General features: G+C 44.2%; 3 protein-coding genes across 3 annotated transcripts; 2 read left to right on the top strand and 1 right to left on the bottom strand.

Moving 5' to 3' along the window:
• Nucleotides 1-1697: 1697 nt before the first annotated feature.
• LOC124705043 (uncharacterized protein At4g22758-like) lies at nt 1698-2218 on the bottom strand. The gene is made up of 2 exons (XM_047237035.1): nt 1900-2218; nt 1698-1806 (listed from the first exon to the last, which is right to left on the bottom strand). Exons 1-2 carry the CDS (start codon nt 2216-2218, stop codon nt 1736-1738), a joined length of 390 nt encoding a protein of 129 aa, XP_047092991.1. The 3' UTR covers nt 1698-1735.
• Nucleotides 2219-7036: 4818 nt separating this feature from the next.
• LOC124685028 (BUD13 homolog) lies at nt 7037-11556 on the top strand. Its single transcript, XM_047219302.1, has 8 exons — nt 7037-7274; nt 7380-8307; nt 8392-8456; nt 8567-8622; nt 9518-9621; nt 9837-9909; nt 10002-10179; nt 10989-11556. The coding sequence occupies exons 1-8, from the start codon at nt 7046-7048 to the stop codon at nt 11072-11074; spliced, it is 1719 nt and encodes a 572-aa protein (XP_047075258.1). The 5' UTR covers nt 7037-7045; the 3' UTR covers nt 11075-11556.
• A 349-nt stretch (nt 11557-11905) lies between these two features.
• On the top strand, nt 11906-26547 carry LOC124705027. The gene is made up of 18 exons (XM_047237034.1): nt 11906-12044; nt 12527-12592; nt 13534-13724; nt 14532-14636; nt 15569-15669; nt 16051-16129; nt 18560-18625; nt 21514-21582; nt 21659-21715; nt 22095-22172; nt 22860-22957; nt 23037-23082; nt 23466-23593; nt 24021-24120; nt 24459-24521; nt 24618-24788; nt 25827-25883; nt 26021-26547. The coding sequence occupies exons 1-18, from the start codon at nt 11906-11908 to the stop codon at nt 26198-26200; spliced, it is 1794 nt and encodes a 597-aa protein (XP_047092990.1). The 3' UTR covers nt 26201-26547.
• The last annotated feature ends 413 nt before the right edge of the window (nt 26548-26960 follow it).

Genomic DNA, 26960 nt, shown 5'->3' with positions numbered 1-26960 from the left:
CCTAGGCCCTCTCGAGCCCATCGGCCTCAACGACAACTTTCATGGCAGCTAGTCGAAGATCAAGCAGGCAGGGAGGGGGTGCCGGAATTTCTAGCCCGAGTTCGATAGTCCTTGTGGCGGTTGTATTCCTATGTCTTCCATCTAGCTCGGGTGCGTGTGGGGTTTGGATGCTAAGGCGGCGGCCCTAGATAGTGGAAGCTACGCCGGTGTGTACGCGAGCCACGTGGTTGAGGTGTTGGCCGGTGCCCATGGTCGTGAGGGCAACGTGTTGTCGGGAGAGCATCATGATGTGAAGGCGGTGCGGTAGTTGTTTAGGTGGCTTTATCTGCGCTGTTTTGGAGGCAGAGAGTTAATGCTGAGGGGAGACCCTTTGCCCGGTCTGGGCTAGTGGCGTTAACATCATGCAACCTCTCTATTGCCCTAGGTGCTCCATGATCTTTCCGATCGGGGTGGTGGCGGTGCCTTTGGCATCGTGTTCTTGCTGAAGGTGCCGCCTTGGAGTCCATGGTGTGTGGCTCATTGCAGTTTGTGTGGCTAAGGTTGCGGTGCGGTCCTTGTAGGGGAGGTTGGTGGCGGTGAGGGTTTTTTTTATAGTTGGTTGCCAAGATATGAGCTCTAGGGAGAGCCTTTGCCTGCCGGAGTTGGCACCTCTCGTCCTGGGGGGATAGTGGTCCCCTTCTGTATGGTAGTGTGTGGTCGTGGTGGCGTTCTTGTGCCGGCATGGATGTTCTTTCCTTCTTCGCCAATGACTCAATTTCTACGAATGGTGTCACATCTTCGTCGTCCTTTCTTTGTCCAAGTTTGCTTTTGGCTCTGTGCCCATTAGGTTTTCTTTGAGTAGACATGCCTGCGACACTTTTTAGCTTATTGTGTAGTCCTGATCTCAGGGTGTGTGTGCGAGAATCATTTGTAAGTTGGTTTCAATATCTTGTATCATCCGCCAATGTTGGTGTTATTAAATTTATGCTGGGCTATAGCCTTATTTTTAGAAACTTTCCGAAGTAATTGTACGATCATGTAGGACACTCGCGGAATTCATCAAGTATGTTGCCGTTGTTTCATTGTTAGATATGTTTTCTGCTTTGCTTAAAATTCCAATTCATGATCCTTTAAAGCGGTAACTTTGTATAAGCCCCTATTCACATCACACACACTCTAATGGTTGTATCCGGATCATTCAATTACAAAGTGAGTTAAAATTAAGATTTTTCAGTTACACATGAGTTTTAACTGAGATGTACATAGAAACTGTAACTGAGATTTACATAGAAACTGCAGTTAAGAAAAGTGACCTAGGCGATTGGAGGCTTAACATGTGTTGCAACTGAGAAAAAAATAGATCAAACTGATACAGCTGAGATTCAGTTTGTCTAAACTAAAAGTTAATTCTGGATCGAGTGAGAATTATTCACTTGTTTAAAAAGACAAGCACACACGACCGACCGAGCTATAAGGAAGTTCTCTCTTCTTTCTTCTTGCCTGTCGAAAGCATGCATTCGTGTTCAGTTCAAGTTCAACTGATTCGGTGTCAAAAAGGACTAAGCACATCGTTGTCATGTTTCTTTGTTCATGCTTTTTTATTCTCTTGGCAGCGTCTTGCTACGCGGTGCTGCAGGCCTGCAATGTCGTAGAAACTATGCTGAAGCGCGCGGCACGTATCTTCTCCGCGTCTCTTCAAGCGGAGACGTACTCCTGCCGAAGAGGCAGAGGACATGGGTCTTTTACAGGGAATCCATCAGAATCTTCTGGCGCATAGGAAGAAGTTGCGAGACCCAAGATCCAGCACCTTCTCGTCAGGGTTCAGCGCTGCACAAGAAACGAAGAATCCATCATCAGCGATGAGCGATTGATGCGGTGGACAGAGATCAGTTTCAGAAATCGAACGAGGTTCTCTCTTACCGTCGAGGGAGTACTTGGAGAGATGCAGCTCGAACCGTGCGGCCGCGTCGACGTCGTTGGCATCGGCGGGGAGCGGCGGCCTGCGTCCCTCGGCGACGTAGGCGGCGACGGCGGCGCGCGCGAGGTCGGCGACGGTGGCGTCGGCGGCCAGCACGACGTGCACCGGCCAGAGGCTCCGCTCCACCGTCACGTTCACCAGCAGCCGCGTCAGCCGCGGCGCCGGCTTCTCCGACAGCACCGCCAGCGGGTGGCCCAGCAGCGCGGCCACCGACGCCGCCGCGCCCGTTCCGGCCGGCGCGTGCACCACGGAGCTCCTCATGTCGACAGGGAACGGTGAAAGGAGACGATCGTTCGATAGATGCTAGCTACCCTCTAGTCCACTAGTACGTTTGCTACGCCGGCGCCGCGTCCTGTCGATGTTTCTGCACTGACATTCTGACAACCATACATATATACAGGCTCGTGGACGAAATCGATATGATTTTGATCGCGAGATGCATGGAGACGAATGAACGGGGTGCAGGTGGAGCCATGAGCGAGGCGGCACGTACGCACGATACGAAGCCACGAATGGAGGGATTACGCGCGCCATGACGGGGACGGCGCTGCGCGCGTTCAACCGGGGGAGGCGGTGCCTGCTGCACATGGTCTACCGCGCTTGGTCTTTGCTACTACTAGGAGTGTGTTCGGTTCTTAGAATTACGTGGAATGGAGGAACGGGAAGGTTCCACACAGCAAAACTCATGTTTTCGGTTGTATAGAAGGATCGGGACAAAGTAATTTTCTTAAGCGGAATATACTTTTAAGACGCGGAATGCACTCATTCCGCTGAAACACCTCGCTAAGCATCACCGCAACGAACGAAAAAATAAAATCTCTTTTCTTACCCCGACGCTCTCCATCTCGTTCTTGTCTCCGTCGCGGCTCCTCTCCCTCTTGTCTCCGTCGCGGGTGGGTGCTCTTCCTCTCGTCCCTGCCATCGGTGGGTGCTCTCCCTCTCATCTTCGCCACCGCTCTCCCTCTCGCACGCTGCTGCTCTCACTCTCGCGTGCCGCTCCTCTCCCTCTCGCGCACGAGCGGGCGGTGAATGCGGGCGCAACGGCGGCACGCAGAGCGACCGAGAGTGAAGGCGGGATATGCGGCAACGGTTCCTGCAGTGTCCTGTGTACAATTCGATTTGGCTAAAATCAAATTTTAGATATGATTCGTGGGAGGCATGTTCACCATGACTATGAAAGAGGTGAGCTAAACCAAAAAAAATTCCATTCCATTCCACCATTTTGGTCCCGACCAAATAGAAAACGGAACCATTCCGTTCCGAACACATGCACAAACTGTTCCATGATGTTGGAATGGAATGTTTCCATTCCATCCCCCTCTAGTTCTTGAACTGAACACACCCTAGGACACGATAGAAACCCATATACACGTGCATGCACATTCATCCTCGTGCACCTCATGGTGGCAGGATCGTCGCGGGGCGATGCCTCGGAGGAGGATGAAGGCGGTGGCGCTGGCTTAGGCAGCCGTCAGCATCGAGGAGGTTGGGAATCAGGATCCGGGGGGTTGGGTCCTTGGAAGAGGGCGGCCTCATCTGATGATGTTGCACGCTGCTCGGTGCCCGCTCGGTGCTAGTCGTCGCCCACTGGTCGGCACGATCACTCAACGGTGGTCACCACCTCAGATCGCATGCTAATCTGCGCTCTTCACCGGCAGTGTGGAAGAGGGGCTAAGGAGGGATAGGTGGGGGAGGCCGAGAGGAATCACATAGGTGGAGGGAGGAGCAGAGGAGTTCTCAGCGGCGGTAGTGATCCCTGATCGTAGATGCAATCCATAGAGAGGCAGTTTTGTTTCCTTTTCCACTCCGTGGGTGGATTGGCAAGGTGGTGGGACACAGAATTTTTCCTCTGCCGGTACACCCATAGCATCAAATTAGATCAATTCACCCGTTAGATATAACTAGCAAAAATGCCCGTGCGTTGCGACGGGTTTAAAACGGCACGAAAGAGTTCTCTCCTTAGACACGTCTAACGGAAACATGAAATTTAACTCTATGTATATTTATTTGAGCTCTCTAAAAAAGATTATCTCTTCGGTTTGCATTGACTTTTCAATGTAAGTGGAAATTCTCACTCACTGAATTATACAATTTTCCGTAACTACCAAAAGTACCCATGTAGTCCATATTAATTTGTTAAATAATAAGTAATAAAATCAACCAAATATCTTGGTGTCTCTTTTTTAACTATTTCGCATAGTGAAGCAAAGCACATAGCAAAGAAAAGCATCTATTCGAGCAAGTATAGTAAATCCTAGTCAGCTGGCTATAAGGGTTAAAATAATATATTCTTGCTTAGTTGGAGGAGAGAGAGTAGGAGAGAGAAGAGGAGTGGGCTCTCATGCAAAAGCCAGCTCTAGCACGTGCTCCTAGACATTTTGTGAGAGTGAAATGTGGGCCATCCATTGATAAAGTAGTACATGATTATAGCTCACTATTATACATGTTGGCTTACATGTTAGCTACAAATGACATGACACATGGCTTATAGCCAGCAGCTGGCTATACTATTAAACTTGCTCTTCGCATCTCAACTATGCATTGGGTACACCATAAGCGATCAGTTGTTGGTATCACTCGATCCTAGTTCGTGAGCTCAACCACGCTTTGGTTTCCACAATTGTTGCAAAGATGTAGCTGACACATGGTAGAAAATCAAGCTTGCTTGAGAATCGCACATGGTATCCGTGAATAAAGGATAAGCTTTCAGACCAAAGACACAGAAGGTCAGAAGCGAACAAAGAAATAGTAAAAGCCTAAAATTGCAGAAAAAAATGACACCAGTATTTTGTGTAGTTTAGGACCGCACATGGAACCCATAAATTAATCTCAGTGTCCATCGAGCTGACAGCTCAGTTAAAAGACATAGGATCAGCAAGATATGCCAAGATTTTTTTTTCAACAGAGCAACAACTGCATCGACTAATTCGACTACGGCAAGCAGCACCCGGCCGCTCAATCTCTTTCCAGCGCCTCCTCTTTCCTCAATCTCCTCCCTGTTCATGTCCGGCGACCTGGACCTCTCCTAGGTGCGCCCCTTACTCTCCCCTCTACTCCACCCCTCTCTCCTTCCCCAGTCAAGAACAGGAGGGAATATCCATGGACTGCGACCTTAGAGCTCGAGCCCTCAGTCTCCGCCGACTCAATGTTGGGCGACCTGGACTCCTCCGCGAGAGTGGATCTCGAAGCTCTCGGTCTCCTTCTCTGAACGGGTTGCTCAGTGCACATCAACCCGGCCGGCAGCCTTTTTTATTTTCCGGGCGGCGCAGATCTTCACCTCATGCCGGCGCTGCTCCAAATCATACAAACCATCTCAGATTCTCCCGGGCCGGCGCTGGGAGCGAGACAAAGGAGTGGAGCACTCGCCGCCGGCTGCCAAAAGATGGAATCAGGATGGCGCCGGCGAGCGTGCGCACCGGCAGGAGGAACCGCCTCCACACGCCACACGGGCGGTAGATGGAAGAGCGAGCACGCCGTCAGGGTGGGCTCGCACTGGAAGCGCTCTCATTGGCACGACGCCGCTGGGGCGTTGAGGTCCCTGACGCCCACGCACGGATGGTGTCGAGGCAGTTCCATAAGCTATCGGCCAGACAAACTGAGTAGGAAGCACGCCCAGTCAGCAATAAATTTAGCCAGGCCCAGGAAGCAGGCCCATGAAGAGCGGCGGACGAACCACGAGCAGACCGTTTCGTACACTTTGGCGGTGGCATGCTATGTAATTTCGAGCAAAAAGAGGGGCAATACAAAAACGGACGAAAATTATGGGGAGAAACCTTCCTTCCTTTATTAGTATATATATATAGTAGGTATAGGTATAGATATAGATAGATTAAGTGGGATAATCCAATGGTACTAATATGACTGGATACACTTGACTGGGAGAGAAAAACGCAGAAACAGTAGAGCAAAGGAGAAGAAACGCGAACTTGGGCCGAGCCCATCTTAGCAAGCAGGTGTGCGGCACCGCTATAGGCGGTGCATAGGAGCTCCCGCGCAGGCGGCGGCAGATCGCAGCCTCTAGATTAGGGTTGAAAATGAAAGAGAAACTTTCCGTCCGTTTTCGAAGAAAAAGGAAATGGAGAGCAAAAAAGGAAAAAGGAAATGGTATTTTGCGGAAAACGAAAGGAAACAGAAGAATCATAAAAGGAAACGGAAATGAAAACGAGGGAGTTGTTTCCGACGGAAACGAAAATGGCAAAGGAAATTCCGGATAAACAAATATGAAAAGTTTCCGCAAATGTAACCTAGAGAGACTTATGTTCTTCGTAGGCCTACATTTACACATGAAACTAGGCCTGCAGGCCACCTACTAATTATAGACAGCCGCCTACAGTCCCGATGACCCATCTCTGTTTGGGACGATTCCACAAGACCTAGTCCCAACTCCCAAGCGATCGCAGCTTCTTCCTACAAGACCAGCGATCAGGCGGCCAAGCGACTGCCCACAAACAGTCTTAGTGTCGACGCAAAAATATTTATGTGAACTTGTGCTTGTCTAAGTGTTAAACTGTGTCTGTTACTCCCTCCGTCACTAAAAGGATGTCTTAACTTTGTCAAATTTTGGATGTATCTAGATACTAAATTGGGTCTAGATACATCCAAATTTGGACAAATATGAGACACCCTTTTAGTGATGGAGTTAGTACTTTATGTTGAATTGCGGCTTGTTGAAGTTGAGTGAGATTCCTTGTATTATTGTCTACTTCGTTATACGTGTCTTTTCGGTATACAGACCAAGGTAATATGCCGCCATTTTATTGTGACAAATATTCATTTTCGTAACGTATCCGTCCCGTATCCGCTCCATATTCATCTCCGGTGATTTTCGTTTCCATATTCGTTTTCGGGGTTTCCGATTTCGTTTTCAATTCCGTCAAGATAGGCGGAAACAAAAACGATAAGACATATTTCCATCCGTTTCCGTTCCGTTTTCAACCCTACTCTAGATCGGTCCTCCGAGTTTCGGCCTGCCGCGACCGACCCCACCGCGCCCGCAGACAACAAACCTTTGCCGGAAACCGCCGGCGCCGCCCCCGTGCCGCCGGGAGCCTCGCCCGCTCCTTCCGTCGAGCCGCCCCCGGTCCATCCATGGCGACGAAGCAGCCGCCGCCGTCCGCCTCTACATCCGGGGCCGCGGTGTCCATGAAGGACTACCTCAAGCGGTACCAGTCGGGCCCCGCCGCCGCCGACCAGAAGAAGGCCAAGAAGAAGAAGAAGCCCAAGCCCAGCGCCCCCGCCGGGGCCGGGGTGCTCATCGTCGACGAGGACCCCGTCTGGCAGAAGCCCGTGCAGATCGAGGACGAGCCCGCGTCGTCAGGTATGAATCCCCCAAACCCTAGCCCTACTTACATAGCCTGAAATGCCAGGTTTCCATCGGATTTGCGGCGAGTTTTGATTGGGATTGGGCGCGTGTGTGTTGCAGGCGACGAGAAGCCTCAGGTGGATGAAGACATTGAGGTCAAGCGGATGCGCCGCATGGAGGAAATCCGCGCCAAGCGGCCCTACAATTCCATCGCCAACGATGGCAGTGGCTGGGTCACTGTGGATGCTGACTCGCCCCGCCGCCGCAGGAACGACACTCCCTCACCAGAGAGGGGCGCCGGCGCTGGCGCCGGGAGGAAGGACCTCTCGCCCCCACGCCGAAGGCAGCGGCGCGACACACCCTCGCCGAAGCATGGAAGTGCTGCGGGGGCTGACATTTCGCCGCCAAGGCAGAGGCAGAGGCGGCGTGACACGCCCTCGCCAGAGGCAGAGGGAGGCGATTTGTCGCCCCCACGGAAGGTCAGGCGGCAAGGGGATCAGTCTCCTCCAAGGAGACGTGCTCGCCATGACTCTGAGGAACCACCCCAGGATCTCTCACCGCCACGGAGGCGCACGAGGCATGATTCGGAGGAGCCTCAAGACCTCTCCCCGCCTCGGCGAAGGACAAGGCATGACTCTGAGGAGCCCAAAGACTTGTCTCCACCTCGACGACGGACACGGCATGATTCAGAGGACCGCAAAGTCCTCTCTCCACCCCGCCGCCAGATACGGCAGGATACGAAGGAGCCCGAGGACATCTCTCCACCACGGAGACGGAAGCGCCAGGATTCGACGCAGCCGGGCGATCTGTCACCCCCGAGAAGACGAAAAATGGGACAGGACCTGGTGGATGGGGACATTTCGCCACCAAGGAAGGGTCAGAAATTTGCATCAGATGATCTGTCTCCACCTCGTAAGGGGAGAGACCTTTCTCCTCCAAGGAAGGGTAGAAAGGAAGGAGCTCCAAAAGAGGCAAGGAGAGCTGGGTTGATGTCAGCAGAGGAAGTTAAAGAGGACATCAGAAAGATTAAGGAGGATGAGAAGCTTAAGTGAGTGATACTTCATGCTTCACGTCTTGGAATATGTATATGCTTTCTCCTTTTGCTAAGAGTGTAATGTTACTTGTTTTTCAGGTTCGCAGCTCAGGATCCTTCCTTCACTGGTAAAGGCGCAAAGGCAGTATTCCGAGATAAGGAAGGTATCACTATTTCTATTTCTATGCATATCATGTTTTGTTTTTTTGGTGGCAGTTACCTATGTAGACATTCCAAGTTTCTGTGCTAACATTGCTTTTGTGATGTTTCACAGGAAAACGGATAAATCAAGAAGACATACAGAAGGCAAAGGGAGATGAGAAGCCAAAGGTATATATATGATAATTTTTCTGGTTTTTTGGCAATCATCATCCATTTTATCTGGTTTAATTTTACTTCAGCGCATGATAATTCGAATGTTATTTCTAGCAGCCCAAAATCCTGACTGTCACTTTGGGAGATTAGTATGGCAAAATTGCACTACCTCTGTCTATAAAAAGATGTCGAAAGTTCGTTTAAATTTTACTTTTTAGTGTATAGATACATCTAAATTTTGGACAAACCTTCGACACCCTTTTATGGACGGAGTAGAAAAAGTATATGCAAAGAACTTCTGTTTCTCCTAATTTTAGTAGTGTCTGATGTATAATTTCTAGTAAGGATGAACATTTACTAACTTAAAAGTGACCCTGGGACTGTCAGAATAGAGGACACACAATGTACAGAGTGCCTGGAACACCCATCCTTTGTATATAAACAAACAAGGCGCTAAATATCATAGGATAACACTTGACCAGCAAACATAAAAGCTATAGGATTTGAACAGATACCCCAGTACTAACAAGAAATATTATAGTAAAAGGCACAAAGCTTATTAATTTCGACTCATCCTCTCATATGCATAACCAAGAGCTGGTTTCTTTGTAGATCAAGTTCCCATGTTCCCTGTGATCTTTCTATTCACGGTGTGAGCAATTGTTCCATAGAAATCCAAATACGACATTTGCTGGAGATGAGAGAAATCAGATTAGTGCTGGTGAAACTGACTCAGTTATTTGTGATTTCACGTAGTATGGAACAAAGTGCAGCAACTGATGAAATAATTATCCAAAATACATTTCCCCCTTTTCCTCACTTACCTGGACTCAGTTCAACATAGGATCTCAATCTTTGATGTCGCTATTTATAGCTGTTATTTAGTAGCTGATGTTCTTCCTGTTGGCAGGAAAAGCATATAGAATGGGGTAAAGGGTTGGTGCAGAAGCGAGCAGCAGAGGCTAGAGTTCAGGATCTTGAAGATGAGAAGAGCAAACCATTTGCGCGAACAAGGTACGTTTTCTTATTGAACTTGCACGAAATGGGTACTTGGCACATAATCTTTGTTGACTGGATTGGAGAATTTGTGTAATAGCCAATGCTGTGCTTGCTTTGATCAGTGCAATCTTCATCTTTGGTGTTCTTATTGACTGCTAATTTTGTCCAATTAAACGTGAAGTTTTCACTTGTCTTTCAAGTAATTCAAAGTTGAGCCTGTTTGCTTGTAGGGATGATCCTGAGCTTGACAGTATGCTAAAAAACAGACTCCGGTGGGGTGATCCTATGGCTCATCTTGTTAAGGTAACTGCAGCTTTTTATTTGGAGTGTTTACTTGAAACTATTGAAGCTATTTCTTTTGGTTAAGGAATGATATGTGTGTTAATGCATTGCAGCGCAAAGAGGACTTTCTTCTTGATGACTTGGGAGATGATGAAAAGATGAAAGAATCTGGCTTTATAGTTCCTCAAAATGTACCTACTCACAGCTGGCTGAAACGTGGCGTAGATCCTCCTCTGAACCGTTATGGAATAAAACCTGGTCGTCATTGGGATGGAGTGGATCGCAGCAATGGTATGTGCCTTCCAAATTCATTCAGTTTTTTTTCCTTGTGTAATTGAACCACATGCCTCTTGGCCGTGGCCCGTGGAAAAATACCAGCTTGGTTTAAACTTTTCGTATGAGCATTAAACACCTTCCTGTGGGGCTTCTAGTATGGGCAGAGGCTGGTACCTTTAAGTTTACTAGAAGGATTGTTTGGGTTTCACTTCACATTTTGTGCTTGAGGATTTATGTTTCTTGTAAGAAGAGTGCTTGTTTTGCTGCATTGTTACTGGTAGATGACAAGGAAAAATACATGACTTAACCCCTCAACAACTGTAAACTGTTTAGTCACACTGTCATGTTGAGACAATAGAAAAAACACACATTAGGGGTTTGGCAAAGTCTTAAAAAAAATGTTGTGGAGACATTTGTTGCAGTTCGTTCATTTAGTTGTTTTCATATTGTGTTTGTCATAGCCATGCACCTGACTTGCGTAAGCTGGATTTTGTTGACCTGAACAGAACATGTCATTGTTTTCCCATGGAAGATAAGTTATTAAACCGATTTTTTTGTATATGTTGTGTGTCAAAGAAGGTAGGGAAAGGGATGGAAAGTCAGACATGTTTGCGTACTTTTTCTTTGTTGATCATAATCCCCATTTTCACTATAATAACTTGTCTGGTACTCCGTATGAATTCACATAATTCATCATGTGGTGTGTATATTGAACATTTGAACTTGTGCAATTTTCTGGCAATCACTAGTTGGTCCAGGTTTCAGAGTTTATCCTGCATTGTGTCATTCAATCTGTCACTTAATTCATTCCCACGTGTTTCCAGGATACGAGAAGGATATGTATAAGCTGAAGAACGACAAACAAGCAATGGAGCAAGAGGCCTATCTCTGGTCTGTCGCCGATATGTGAGCGCCGCTGTCGCAGTTCCAAGAACATGTATGCCTGATCTGATACATACATTAGTACTACGCGCGGATCAGTTTTTGAGGTTCTGCAATGTGCCCGCAAGGAAGCGAGGCCCTGTGAATGTTTCTTCTTCAAACATATGATGAGATGGGTTCTTTCTCTGGTGGGTGCTTCGGCTATGGCGGAGGCGAGCGACAGGCGAAGTTTGTGTTGTGCGCTTCCCAAGTATGTTCTGTTAGGATCCTGTGAGTGTGTATTGCGTTGTATTCTGTTTGCTTATAGACATGCAGTGTTTCCCAAAATATATGGTGAGATGATCACGGGAAATGAATGATTTGCTCGAGTAGCCCCGTATGGCTTGCTCTGAAGAAGCTCAGGGGAGCAACAGTTTTGTTATGTATTCATTGGATTTCTGCTACACGGCACAGTTTACACACATTTTGTAAGATGCAAGCGGATATACATATATGTTCAAAGATTTGATTTCGGCACAAAGAAGAGATTTAGTGGCATTCTTGTATGATGTTACTATAGTATTTTCCTAAAACATGACTTTCATTATAGTAGCAACAGAACGAAAAAAAACAGAATATAAATATTCATGGTTCTTGAGCGGTCGTAAGAAATGGGTGAATCTCTCTACAAACTCTAGTTGCACAATTCTGAACCGAATGATTGCCAACACTGCTTTGAAATGGAATTCTCAAGTGGAGCAAGCAAAGGGGAAAAACTCAACACAGCAGTAGTGTGAGGAATTTTATTCTTCGCAAGATAAAACCTGAAACTACGAACTTAACCCCCAGACTGACTTTTAGTCCAAGCCAGGAACGGAACATGTCCATGTCCTCGCGGCGGCGGCTGCTCTCGCTCCTGCGCAGCGCCCGCCTCGCCCCGGCAGGTCGCCCCGCCGCCGCGCCGTCTTCCAGGAGCTTCAGCCTGCTCCCAGCCGCGGCCGCCTCCACGTCAGACTCAGGTGAGCGCTTCCCCATGCCTGTATTTCCCGCCCCCCTCGCATGATCCCCAATTCCCCACGCCTGCGGTGGCTTCGAGAGTTCGGTTCAGCAGCGAGGCGCGGGCTTCGCCTGCTGGATTGCGCGAAGCGCTCTGTGTTTAATTATTATTATTAAGTGGATGTAGCGAGAGATTGCGATGATGTTGCCTTCCATTGTTTCGATGAGAGGCGAGGATCACCGCGACCTAACAGTAGATTAGGGGGTGGGGGTCGAATGTGCGGTGCTACATTACAACCCGCGTGTAGATTGGGTCTCGCACTGCAGTAACGGAATATGCAGCAGTAATTCATCCATGCTATTTGATGGCAAATCTATTATCATGAATTGAGTTCTAATTCCAAATCTGTCCTGCTGCTATTGTTTCTATTGTAAGTTTGCAACTAAGAGTGTCGCTACTGCTGGTCCTGATTATCTTAACGAAATGCTTGATTTTCTCCCTCAGGTTCTACTGATGGCAGCTTCAGTAATAAGGGTTCAAAGTACGGCGCTATACTGATTGGGCAAGCAGGTACCATCTCTGCATATGTGCCACTCCCCTTTTCATGCATTGCATGCAGCTTGGCTGTTGCTTAATATTGTAGAATATTTTGGTACTACAAGGTAGATGTAGGGCTAAGAGCATCTAAAATAGTACTACCTCTGTTTTTGTTTAATTGACGCCAGATATACGTACATGCTATACTAGCTAGTTAGGCTTGACTCCGTGTCGATTATATCCGAACGGAGGGAGTACATGTCACTTGCTACTAAGGGTATGCCATATGCCAACTCAGCATTTGGGTGAGGTGGAAAACAAAAGTTGAGAGCAGATTGTTGGCCGCTAGCACTGGCTAGCTCGCTCTCTCACAGGTAACGGACGGAGGTAGACGAAAAGAATAGCGCACAAACACCTTTTCTGTGACTCAACCCGAGCTCCACCTCGTGGTCTTTTGCAATGGAGATTACAGAGGGAGTTTTATAGCCCCAGTTCGCACCCACGTCGCTGCGGCCGCGCACACACGCACCCATGATCAGCACCCCCAGCTCGCGCACGACGCGCTCCGACGCGATCGCCACGGCCGGCCCGCTGCTAGACCAAGTCCTCCGCTCCGCTGCACTCGCTAACTCCTAACAGAAACAAACTAAACGCACGCACGCGCTACAGTCACACTGCCATGCACACCATGCCGTGCATGGACTCGACCTTGGCGCGCTCACGCCGGTCCACCATGCACGCCACGGACACCATGGCTTATTGCTAACACAGATTAGCTAGTTACTAGATTGAGGAACAATCTAATTGATACCACACTAGCGTGTAAAGGATTCTTAGTCTTTCTGTGGTTGAAATTCACTTCTACTAATTGTCTAATCCCAACCAGGCTCTTGTTCTTTTTACTTTCTGTTAATTTAAGGAAATAAATTTCATATTTGATACCATGACAACCCTAACTTTATTCTTTGTTTCAGCTGTTTTTCTTGGCCTGAGCAGCAACGCTCTATTGGCTCAGGATGATTCGGTCGCTCCAGCAGATTCAAGTGAGCAAGCTGATGCAAATGCTACTGGTCTACGCCGTATTGAAGATGGTTCAGTGATCTCAAATGAACACACGATCAAATGGAGAATGTGCACCGATAATGCCCGAGATTATTTCCTGAAAGCAAGTACCTCATTATCCTTAGCTTCATCTGAACCACGTTTTCGCACTATCTTTCTGAGAAAAAGTTAGTACTTCATTATAGTTTCCCTCTTCGTTCGAACATAATTCTCTTTTCTACATGTTTTCCCAAAAATGATGCAAAACTAGACCACAATCATCTGGATACATCGATAGCCTAGAGAGAACAACTATAGTTCTTAGTCCCCTGATGCTGACAATTTTCATATAACCTGTTTGGTCCACAGGTTTTGGGTTACCTGTTACAACTCTTACTATGAGGGTCAGTCCTTCAGTTTCCTCATTAGACCATGTGGAACTGGAATTTAACCTATCATAAGATATGTGTTGTTTTGATGTTGATATACTGAAACTAGCTGGTAATTTGTCATGATGTTTCGGATTGCTATTGCTCGAAAGCTGTTTATGAACTTCCCATAAGTACATGATCCAAGACTTGCTTCAGTTTGGATATCATGCAACTATTGAACATTTGCATTAAGTATGAGTGTTTGCAAAACTCTCGACGGGAGAATCGAGTCTATTCCGGAAGAACTAGCCATTCTTCAATCCTAACGAAGTCATTCCGGAACAATCCAATGAACAACAACGATTACTTAGGATCAGCTTCTGAAATATGCCATGTGCATTAATTTTTTTAGGAACACCTTAATGCTGCTTGGAGCATGACTGTATTAGAGGAGGAAAGGAGGGTGTCTCTTAGTTACTCCTACAGTCCTCTACTCTTTGTTCGTCCTTTGAATTGCAGTTGTCATTATCCTATTATATCCAATTAAATTCATTTCCTAGGGAAAATTAGCTGAAGCTGAGAAGTTGTTCAAGACAGCTCTGCAAGAAGCTAAAGAAGGATTTGGACTGAGAGATCCACATGTTGCATCAGCTCTGAACAACTTGGTAAGTGTTACTATTGACTAAGAACTGAAGATTGGAGTAAACATTCTGTTTGACCGTGTTAGGTATGGGTTCCGTTTGTAGTCGCATATTAGGCATTGTTCCCTTTTCCGGTCATGCACGTCGCAGACTCAAAAAGTGTGGCAGATTCTCTTAAACCAATGCTAAAGTGATTGCAGATTTTGTTGGTCTAACCTATGCAAGTTTGCCAATAAGTTGTGAAGTTTCACAAGGTTATACATTGAACTAAACAGACCCCTACATATCCTTGTTCACTTACCTGGTAAACTTACCTGCATTTAGTATCATACCATTAAGTCCATTATATGCATATCTATGTCTATTTTGTAACAGTTAAACTGCATGTGGTGCTGACAACTTAATGCTACCAATTAAATCAAATGTTCTGATAAGTCAAGTAAGAACTCTTGTTTTTTTAGTTTTTATGCTTTACATTTTAAAATGCTTGGGAGTATCAAAAGTAGATTCTGTGCACTGTATTTTAGATTCCATACGTTAAAAATCTGCGCGTAAAGTCTAATCTGGCCTGCTATCACGTGATGCCCATTAAACCCGTAACCACTTAAGTCCTCAACCAAACAACTTAAAAAGACCCTAGTTGTTTGTATCGCGTACCAAATCCTCATATACCACTGTATTATCCCAGTACGTTAAGTTGTACGGGTTGCATTTGACACACTGGCACTCAAATGGTTTTTTTTTCTACAAATTTAAATAGGCAGACCAGGTCCTGTTAGTGGTAGGCTTCTGTAAACCGCCCCTTAATAGTTAATACTTCCTCCGTTCCATAATTCTTGTCGTGGTAATTTGAACTAAAACCATGACAAGAATTATGGAATGGAAGGGGTACTAGTCTTGCGCGAAACAACATTCCTTTTTGTTCCCTGTTCCTAATATTATCCTTAGTTTTGCAGGCGGAGTTTTATAGGTTAAGAAAAGAGTATGAGAAAGCGGAGCCATTATATATGGAAGCAGTTGAAATCCTGGAGCAATCATTTGGACCTGATGATATACGGTACTTTGTGTTTTAAACTATAGTGTGTTCTATCTCAACAGCAAAAAGCTACTCCCTCCATTCCGAATTGTAAGATATTTTGGATATGTCAATGTGGACTACATACAGATTGAGATGAGTGAACAAACACAATGAAATGCGTCTAGACACATACGATTCAGAAAAGGCTAGAACATAATTTGGAACGGACTGATACCTGTTATGCATCCCTGCCTGGTCGTTATGTACTATTGTTGTTGAGCGGAAGAACGGCGTGCACTTCCCTCTGTGCGTGCCTGATTGATAGCACTAGTTGATGCATATGATGTCTAAATTCCCTGTGTTGGAGAACTGCCTTAATTTTTTCTATTGCAAATAAGATACTTTACATGCCTCTTGTAGGGTCGGAACAGCTTTGCGTAATCTTGGGCAGTATTATCATATTCAGCGCAGGTTTGATCAAGCTCAGTCATGTTATGAGGTACCTGCTGTTAACTCATGGATCTTTTGAAGTTCAGCTATTATGCTTATTGCAAGTGTTATGCCATAAAGTTTGACAAGCTTTTAAATGAAATGTCATGTTATACTCCCCCCCGGCCCAAAATGTAAAAGCACACTTTGTTTTGCACTGTCTTTAATGCACAACTTTGACCACTAATACAACAACATAAAAGCCGTTTTCCCAAGCAAGTTGAGGTAGGTTAGATATGAAACCCAACAGAAACATAAGGAAACCAAAACAAGGAGATAGAAAAAAAAAGGAAAAAAGCTACGAGTAAACTAAGATTCCGGCACATGGATCGCTGATTTCAATGCAGTCCTATCAGGAGCTAAATCTGTAGGTACATTCCAATCCCTCAAGTCTCTTTTTACCGCCTCCGCCCATGTCAACTTTGGTCGTCCTCTGCCCCTCCTAGTATTTTCCATGCTCTTTAGAATACTGCTATTACTAATTTTATGGACATATTATAAGTACAAATCATACTCAAAGTTGTAATTTGGTGACTAAGGGAAGTTGTAATTTTGTTCTAGGAAGACAATGCAACAACTCGCAGTTAGTAATTTGTGAGGAATGAATGTATCAGAGCTGTGCCATGTTTTGTGGCTTACCTTTATATGTAGTTCTTGCATCCTGCTGGGAGCAATGATGGAGCCAATTTTCAGTAATCTTTCCAAAGCTGAATGACGTGCAGCATCTCATCCTAACTTTCCTAGAGCCAGGAAAATTGAAGTAGGAAATCAAAATATTTCTCAAAGAAACATAATATCGTTATAAATGATAAAGGAGTTTTTTAAAGAGACATAGCATCCTTGACACTGCAAAAGCTTTCATGTGGATACTCATTTGTGTCGGATGAAAGCATTAGCATGGTGCCATACTGCCATCTTCTATCTTGCTCTTACTGTTCAGTAATTTAAGTTTCTCTACTTGTTTGAGTTGTGCTCCTTCTAGCCATGTGCAACATCAAGACTTAAGAAAGTGCTTGTGAAATAATATCTTCCAATTGAACCGTGAAATAAAAAAACATGTTTAGGCCTATTATAATTCTCAATATAGTTATTGCATAATTTTTCTATTGTTTATGCATGTTCTTTTAGTTTAAACTTGCTTATATTATTTTCTTTTGTCTGTTGTTCCTTTTTGCAGCGTGCTTTAAAGGTAATGAATGTTAATTCTCTGGCCTCCTTTTTCTTTGCATGTTTGACATTCGTTATCTGAATCTCATATGTGTCTTGTGTCACCTATGTCACCCATTATAATCAATATTACTCCCTCCGATCCGAAAAAAGTATCTGAAAGGCGATTTTGCAAACAAGCCCAAGAGTTTTATTTTTCCTTATCCCGCACTCCTAAACAGAACCAAAGCAACGCACGCCATCTCCCATCTCGCGCACGCAACGCACGCCCGAAGCCGCGTCCTCCTCAAAGCCGCGTCCGCCCATCCCCACCGACGCCTCCCTCCTCATCAAAGCCACCGTCGCCGCCCCGGCCCGCACGCAGCCGCAGCTCCCCGCGCCGGTCGCCGGCCGCCGGCCGCCGCCACCCCGGCCGGCGCAGCTCCCCGCTTGTCACCGGCCGCCGCCACCCCGGCCGCACGCGGCCCGCATCCCCGCGCCGGTCACCGGCCGCCGCCTACGGCTGCCCGCTCCGCTCTCGGTTCCGGTGGCCCGCGTCCGCGAGGGGGGTCTGCTCCTCGACGCCGCACTCTGGCCCTGCGGAGAGGGGAAGACGGGATGTGACTGGACCGGGCGAGGAGGCTGTTCCCGGCCGTTGTTCTGTTCGTGAAAGTGCTGGTCGCTAATCTTGTTTTGATTAATTTGGAAGGGGTGTACTGTAAAATGTTATTATACTGTGCCTTCGGACACTTTTTTCGGATCGGAGGGAGTACAACATTTGAGTAAACCGTATAATCATACGTGTCACCTATTTTATCTGGCCATGCATACATAATTGTTTGGTGTTTGACACATGGCACATAAGCAGACCAAACAACAAGCCACCAGAGAAACATATTGTTTCGACAAAGCATTGGAAAATAGGGAAATATGTGCATTTATATTGATGATATGTACAAGATTTTTTTTCTACTTCACTGTAGGATGACCAATCATCTGTTGATCCTGTGTATGAATAAAAACTTTAGCTATTGTTCCATGTGAATACTGTTAATATTTCATCCAAGGGCTATTGTTGTATCCTTTTCCCTCTTGTGTACTACTCTTCTTACTTTAGCTTTATTTATTTTCTTTAATCATCAGACATTTTTGTTAGTGATACATATAAGTTACTGATCTAATTAGAAATTATATGTTCTAGCTTTTGTTCAGAAATGATCTACTTGACTGATTTTTCGGGGTAAGGTAATCTATGTTTTGTGGTTCTAGCCATCAATTTTAACTTGCCATGCAGATAGAAGGACGTGTTATGGGGCTTGGTCACCCAGATTATGCAGATACAATGTACCTTCTTGCCAAGGTACAACTATACTATTGCTGTATAAGTTACTATTCTATATTATCTCATTTTTTCACGGACATCTCTCTCGAAGGACAGGAGCAGTGTATTTCATTAAGAAGAATAAAATTTCACTGTTATTTAAGTGAAAACTAGATACAACGAGCACACACCTAGCTAAAGTAGGCCGACACGCCAATAAAGTGATGGAGACTGTTCTCTGGTATGCGTATGTCTAGTTTGAGTACAAGTTCACCATACCAAATATTTGGGCGCCAATGTGTGGCTAAGGATTTGCTTGACCATGAGGCAAGCGTTGGCAATAAAGCTGAAGTAGAATTCACATGGGCTTGCTAAAAGTTTTACAACCATCTAAACAAAGACCAAATTTTTCGGTAAGGTTTGTTTTGGACACCAACCGAATACCCTATGTATTTATTTCCTAGGCTCCAAGACATACAGCACACACACAGCTAGTTTAACTAGTCACTGAGCTGTCTTTGAGGGGAATGTGTGTTCTCTAAGCATATTTTGACATCCTGACACTGTTTCAAACTAGTATTATGTAAACTCCAGGATATTAATCAACATCCAAAAGGCAGTCACGACTCATTATAGTCTTCAGTGATCTTGCAGTACAGTGTTTGATTTGAGTAAATGTGTCACAAGAGAGTCGCCCGATATGTCAGCCGATAGGCCATTACCAAGAAGTAGGGATGCAGGCGGACGCCCGCCAGCATCAAAAAAACTGTCCGCCTCGTCAGTTTGTTATTAATCACCTTTCACGTAATTAATCAAGTTGTTCCTTACACCTAACCTGGCGGACTGTCCGTCAGGCCCACTGGACTGTCCACCTGCATCGCTACCAAGAAGTTGTGCAATACAGTTTGGAATTACTTTAATGAGCCATATACAGAAGTTCGATTAGATTTCAAAGTCCAAACACGCCTTACAAGCCATCGAACTTCAGGTATAAGCCAATCAGAAACTCTATTACCTCATACAGTTATTCGTTCCACATAGTCCCAGTTGCTACAGCTTGCAGCTGCCTCCACCATTACCGACAACTGTCCGGCCCCAGAAAAGTTTTATCAGATGTCTCCATTTGGCACCACTGTGTCCCAATGCTTCTGCACCTCAATTATTATGTTTCATGCGGCAAGAGACAATGAAAATTCTACTCCGCTCCATGCAATGGAAATTACTCCCTCCGTCCCGAGGCTTAAGGCGTAATTTTTTTTCAACTTTTCACCAAAGCATAAGGCGCAGATGGCTAAGTATCGCTAACTTCCCAATAATACCCCTCCCTCTCGTTTCGTTCGTCCTAGAAAATAGCGCGGCATTGGGACGGCGTTTTGCTTCGTCTTCCAGGCAGGAAGTTAATTCTGCCACAGCGATTGATCTCAAATCCTCGATGCGGTGCGAGACCATGGACTGCCGCAGCGATCGATCTCAAATATTTTCTCCCCCGTCCGCCCTTTTCTTTCTCTTGATGAAGCCATGGTACCCAATCAAGGTTTGATCGTCAGCCATGTTGTTTCGCTGGATCAGGATGTGGCATGCAACGTCCTCGCACCGAAGGGTAAAGAGAAGGGCGCACAGAGGAGGATGGAACGCGAGGGAGAGTTCGTTCGGACTGCGGCGGCGGCCCTGGCGTTAGCGGCTGCGTTCATGGCTTTTGCGGCGGCGCTCATGGCTACTCATGTCGTGCGCGCGGAGAATGGTGGAGGGTGTGGCGGGCGTCGGCATCAGTGGCGAGTGCGGCGGCTTTTACCACAGTCCTTGGCGAGCTTGGCGTCCTCCTAGTGCTGGGCGAACGCGGAGGCCTACTTGTCCTTCCCGGCATGGATGAAGAGAGCACATGCAGGAACAAGATGAGAACACGCCCGGCCTGCCTTTCCTAGATGGAGAGCACATGCATGAACAAGAGGAGGGCACATGCATGCAGAGAGAGCACCATCGGTAAGAGAGACTCGTGGGAGCGCGATACGAGGAGACTGCACAATGTACGAGAGAGAGTTAAGGAGGGATTAAGTGTGTGCATGCAGGGGCAAAATTGGAAGCTTTTGCCTCTCCCGATCGCCCTTAATCAACGAGCCAATATTTTTACGCCTTATGCCTTGGTACGGACGGAGTAGCAGTGTAGCCTAACTCAGAGCATTCTACTCTATGAGAGAATAGCAGGAACAGTTATTTCACCATTTTCTCCCTTTGTTGGTGTGCACTCCCCCCATCCAGGTCTTTCCTTCTCCAAATATTATTTTGCTAGTTGAACTTGTGAAATAAAAACTTGTCTTGAGAAACATGAGAATATAATGCCTTCTTAGTACTGGAGAAAACCTGGCTTTGATGATGTTGATCAACTATGGAATCAACTCAATGGCTTTACCTGTATGCTGCATGTACCATAGTTCATGATTTATAGATTTCATGCAAGGCTTGTTGCATAGAGCTTCATTTCATCCTTGCATTGAGCACTTATACTCTCCTTGAGCTCATTCTAAACTGTGTTTTCTTGAGCATTTCCCTCATTTTGGCGGTTCCCTTCTCCTAAATAAGTGGAATCAATTGCAATTATTTATCCGTGAAATGTCTTTTCAAGCTCTCTGACAGCAAAGGCTATCTCTGTGAAGCAAAATTTTATATCGCCACGAAGCTCATACTATTGTGCATGTTCTGCTGCATGTAACTGTATTACATCTTTGCATGAACCTCTTTCATATAATACCCTTCTTGAGCTCACTCCAAATTGTGTTTTCTTGATGATTTCATTCATTTTGCTGGTTCGCCTTTTCCTAAATAGATGGAATCATTTGCAAATTGCAACTAGTTATACAGAAATGTTTTTTTCCAGCTCTGTAAATTGTGATCAGTCAGAAAAGGCTAAACCTTTCTTTTCCTATTCGTAGGTATTACGTCAACAAAGAAAAGGAAATGATGCAGAAGCTCTTATCCGAGAATCAATTAGGATACTGGAGGTATGTTACCATTTCAGAGTAGATTTTAATCTGTGTTTTTTGTGTGTATGAAAAGGTTTAATGAGTATTAACTTAGGAAGCTGGACTTGGCGAATCACCCAAATGCATACACAGGATGAGGTTTCTCTCTTTGGTAAGCACCTACTGTCAGAGATATCCCAGCTCTCAATAAACCAGTAGGCTTTCCAAACTCATGCATATGAGTTTCTACTGTGCGGATGTTTATAAAAGAAATATGTCGCCGTTTGGTATTCCAACACATGACATGTTGCACAAAGTTCCATATTAAAAATAAAAAATACAATGCGACAACAATGTAACATGGCGAGCAAAACCACACTGTAGTCTTCACCTTGGAGAGGAGGCGCAGGAAGGAGGGGGTCAGCTTTGTTGGGTTTATGTCCAAACATGAGTTTAGTGTCCAGTTCTATTCTGTGATCCTAGTTTGCGATTTTACTTTTATCCTTGCATGCATTTTTTTTGGTCATGTTTAATATGCCTTTTTTCTCTAGGACTTGGTGAGGTCAAAGCGACTGGTTGAAGCTGAAAATTTGCAAAGGAAGATATTACATAATCTGGAGCTTTCGAAGGTATGACCTATAGCTTTATTCCTATGCTCTTTCTTCAGTGTCCGTCATATGAAATTGATCAAACCGGGGCTGAGTTCTGTATTATCTTTGTCCTAAGCACAACTCTTGTTTACTCGTTTGTTAATTCAAGGTTGTGTGGAGTACAAGTTGTAGGGACAATGTGTCACTCATTCCATAAGTTCCACTGTATAGAACTTAGCAAGCAAGTAAACTACTTCAATAAATGACTATAGTGAAGCACATGTCACCATATTACATGTTGAATGCACGGGTGCAGCGATGCCTCATTTCAGCTCGTATACTCGATGGTATTAACATAAGCTAGAAGAAAAGTTCAACCGGTCAGCTAGAGGGAAATTTAGTTGAATAGAATTCTTAATGTGCAAATTTTGGTGATCATTGACATTTCGACTAGTAGAAATTCTACCACAATATACCATAGAAATGATAACGAACCAACTCACTAACATTTCAGATAGTACAAATTCTATGAAATATTGTCGCCATCACATTCCGTGAGTTTCTTGTCCAACTAGCAGCCCATAATATTTCTGATAGAACATATATGAAACAAAATAAAAGCTTATTAATGAGCAAGAAAAGGAAAAGCTGACAGTAACACACACTCGTGACCAAAGCCCACCCCTACGAAATCTACTGAAATATATCTGTGGAACTGTTTGATAGGGATGGGATTCGTTGGATACTATAATGGCAGCTGAAACCTTAAGTGTTACTCTTCAAACCATCGGAGAGTTGAAGGAATCGGAAGAACTATTGGAAAGGTAAAAAGCTTATTCAATAGGTTCCTTGGTCATTTTTAAAGTTTTCTTACTCACAGGTTTCAATGGTTATGATGTTTAGATGCCTCGCAGTCAGAAGAAAGATTCTCTCTGAAAATCATTTTGAGGTTTGCCATCACCTTATATTTGGCTTTTGATGATTTTCAATTATAATAAGACATATTGTGCTACCAAATAAAAGCATCGTGACCAGTTATCTTAAGTGATCACCCTTGGTAGTATATCACAAGCTTTCTTACAAGGAAACTCTTAAAATCATATGCATCTTAAGATCCCTTTATTGAGTGAGATATATATGTATATAGGATGCCTGCTTTGACCAATATAGCCTTTCTATGATGACTTGGCTCGTGTGGGCTAGAACCCTACCGTGGGCTAGAACCCTGGAACTGATACCCCCATATAGTGTTTTGAAGATCTTTTTTTTTTCGAAACAGTCGCATTTTGTCAGTGTTTGTTTACCTATTGTATGTTGGTCTCGTTGCTACAGGTAGCAGGTATATTGGTACACTTGGCAAGGCTAACTTTGCTTAAAATTATTAGTGACATCAAGGTGAGCGATGACCTGTCTAGATCTCACCTTGTCAAGGCAAAACAACTTGTCAGTGATTCAATAAGGTATTGTCTTCTAGCTCCATTTTCTTACACTTTTTTTATCCATAAACCCAGTCAGCATGCCAAAAGGTGATTTTTTTTCATTATGTCATAGACTCATAATGTAGTGAATTCTCGAAGGATTTTCTCATATTTGAAGATGATCCTTTGAAATGTATTCTTCTTATATCGTTATCTATGATTTCACCACTAAACTTGCTGTTGTCACATTTTATAAGTTACCCATAAAATGTGATTATATGAACAGTTACATTGGTGAAATTTCAACTAAATTTTTTAAATAGGAAAACAGTGGTATCTAATTTCGCGTGTTTGTTTGGGCTCGCCTTCATTGCTGTTATATACTTGAGTTACCCCTTCTATGATGCTGTAATACTACTTAACATATCGAATGCTTGAATCTTACTGAAGTCTTATTTCATCATGATAGGATAACAGAAGGAATATTGAATCCTTTGAAGGAGAATCAGGAAAAACTGAAAAGCACAATTGGGATTGAAAGAGAGAAGATTGGGGCAACAGCTGTACTTGTATGTTTCTACTTATTACTCGCCCCCTTATTATTTGCTATCCTGTTCATGGTTGTGAACCCTTCCTATTGCCATTCTTACACTATTTACTCCTGCTTTTGTGTTTATTTAGTTTTCACTTCATTGACTTAGAATTAGTTCTATTCACAACTCTCAGGGTTGCATGGATTGCATTTTAATTAACCCATTTGTGCTTTAAATTTTCAAGTTGATCAAAGTTACTACCATAAAATTTCCATTTTATCATCAGCTTGCCTTTACCTTGTGGGCTCATCTTCTTAACCAGGTAGATGCATGAATACCATGCTTTTTTTTAATCGATAATACTGTTATTGCAGTTGCAAGCACTTGAAGTTGTCGGACTTCTTGAAGCTACAAGAAAGAGAAAGCAAGAGCCAGGGGTATTTTTCCAATACTTCATTTACGCATCTGGCAGTGATCTGATAATATCTTACACAATTTATTTGTTTGCTTCTAATGCAACAATTCTGCTCTAGAAGTTGGTACTCTTGCTAAGGCTTCCTCTGGAACATTTGAAGCATGGATACTTCAAAATTGATGCTGTACGCGTATCGCACACATGTCGGCTATTCATATGGCCAGATAAACATCTCATAGGTGTTCGAAATACCACATTGCGCATCCATCTTAAAAATAATTTTGAAAAGGTCCGATGCAACACTGATGCATATTTGAGTTTACTAAATCATGAATTACATTTTATCAACTTGACCACTTATGTACACTTGCTTCATGTAGCATTTATTTTAGTAATGCATGTTGACTCAAATATTATGAATGTCTTCATTTATTACTCATCCTTGATGGATCAAAACAAATGATTATCTAGAATTTATTTGCAAGGGGTGGGATGAGACTCATTGCTCTGTTTTTTTCAGTAGGGAAATGCTATTGAGTCTTATATATTGATTAACTTTTCTTTTTAAATTAGGCACTAATTGTAATGAATCCAGTTGTTATGGCCTATGTGGATTGCCCACCTTCTTTCTGCCAGTTCGGACTTTTGGTTATACTGATTGGTGTATGAAACTTAACATGGCATTAGAACAGAGGTCTTGGGTTCAAGTCTCGCATTTTGCAATTTAATAAAATTGTGCTTGTCCTCTTTGTGTCCACGGATAGGCCTTATTGCCTTACGAGCCATATGTGAGATTCTGTTCACGTCTAGGCCTCATGGAGTCACATGTGAGATGGGGTGTTACACACTTACACTGTATGTGGATTGGCACCACCTTTCCACCGGTTTGGACTTTTGGTTCTGGCCGAGGTCTTGGGTTCAAGTCTCGGCTTTCGCAAATTAACAGAAATTGCTCTTGCCTTGTTTTTGTCCATGTGTAGGCCTCATTGATTCACACGTGAGATTCTATTCACGTGTAGGCCTCATTGATTCACACGTGAGAGGTGGTATTACACTATATGTGGAAATCCCACTTTTTTTTCCCATCAATTTCGACTTTTGGTTTTACTGATTGACATTAAACTTAACAACAGTGAGGTTATTTCTCTACTGCATATGTATGACAAACATTTGCATCATGGTTGGATGTTACAAATTCAGGACTTTAAACTGTCAAATAGACATGGATAGTATTGCTTTTGACATACTTGATCAACTTACCCCTGTATTGTGTTATTCACATCTAATTTCCCTCTGGTATCTTAGCTGACTGATCTCTTCATTTCAGTCTGATTATGAACATGCTGAACAAGCTCTGCGCAAGTGTATTTCACTTTACAACGAGGTATGTGTCAGATCTTCCCCATCCTTTCTGTATTTGTACAAAAGCACTCGAGGCATCAGCCGTTCCGCTCAATTGGATGTGTGCTCAACAGCAACTAACATAGCCATTTTAAATAAACGCTATATTTACTGTTGCAGCCTTATACACGAAATGTGGTGTCTAAATACCTCAGGCAGCAGTACGAGAGATGCTTGAACAGCCTCGTGCACATTATTCAGCTCGATCCAGACATCTTGAATGCGCCTGGGATGCAGGATCTGCTAGATGAATCACAGCGAATAATGAAGGAATTGGGTGAAGAGAAAAATACAAAGTGATTTTTTATGGGTGATATGTAGTAGTCTGGTGACGCAGAGGAATAAGCATGGCTTACAAAGTCTTGCGGATTTACGGCTTATAGGGGAAATCAAATTTCCAGATCTTGCCAAGTGTACAAGATGTTAAGAGATACATGATCAATTTCGTTGGTTTTGTTTATAGCGTTTGCTCGTTCCCACCCAGTAGCTGTAGAATGTTAATTAAGTTAATTAATTGCAATCCACTTTTTCAATTGGGAACAATATTCTACTCCCTCCGTTTAAAAATGTAAGATGTTAATTGATTCATCTACTTTAGTTTGTATCTAATCTATTTTTATGTGTAGGTTCACTCACTTTGGTTTGTATCTAATTTACTTATTAAAAAGTGCTCCTCCGATTCATATTAATTGATGCTAAAATAGATGTATCTACTACTAAAATGTATCTGGATATATATCGATATTAGCATCAAGTAGTATGGAGCGGAGAGAGTATCTATAACATCTTATATTGATGCACAAAGAGGAAGTGCTCCCAACTATTGTTTTTTCAGCCAAAAAATTGTAAACCAATTTTTTTTTTGGCAAGATCTTGCTAGCATGTCTCCTAATATCCACACACATATTCTTGTATTTAAGAAAAGAAGCAGCGTGCACTCCTAGTACAAAATTCTCTCTCGTAAGGGTGTTTCCAGCAGCCGGACCACATTTTAAACACCAAATGTGTCTACATTTTGATCTGTTTGGTCAGGTCGTTGACACGAAAAATGGTCGTCCAA

The sequence above is a fragment of the Lolium rigidum genome, chromosome 1 (genome assembly GCF_022539505.1).
Source record: "Lolium rigidum isolate FL_2022 chromosome 1, APGP_CSIRO_Lrig_0.1, whole genome shotgun sequence".
NCBI lineage: Eukaryota > Viridiplantae > Streptophyta > Magnoliopsida > Poales > Poaceae > Lolium > Lolium rigidum.
Note: the sequence above shows the minus strand (reverse complement) of the source record. Positions and strands in the feature narration are given on the sequence as shown.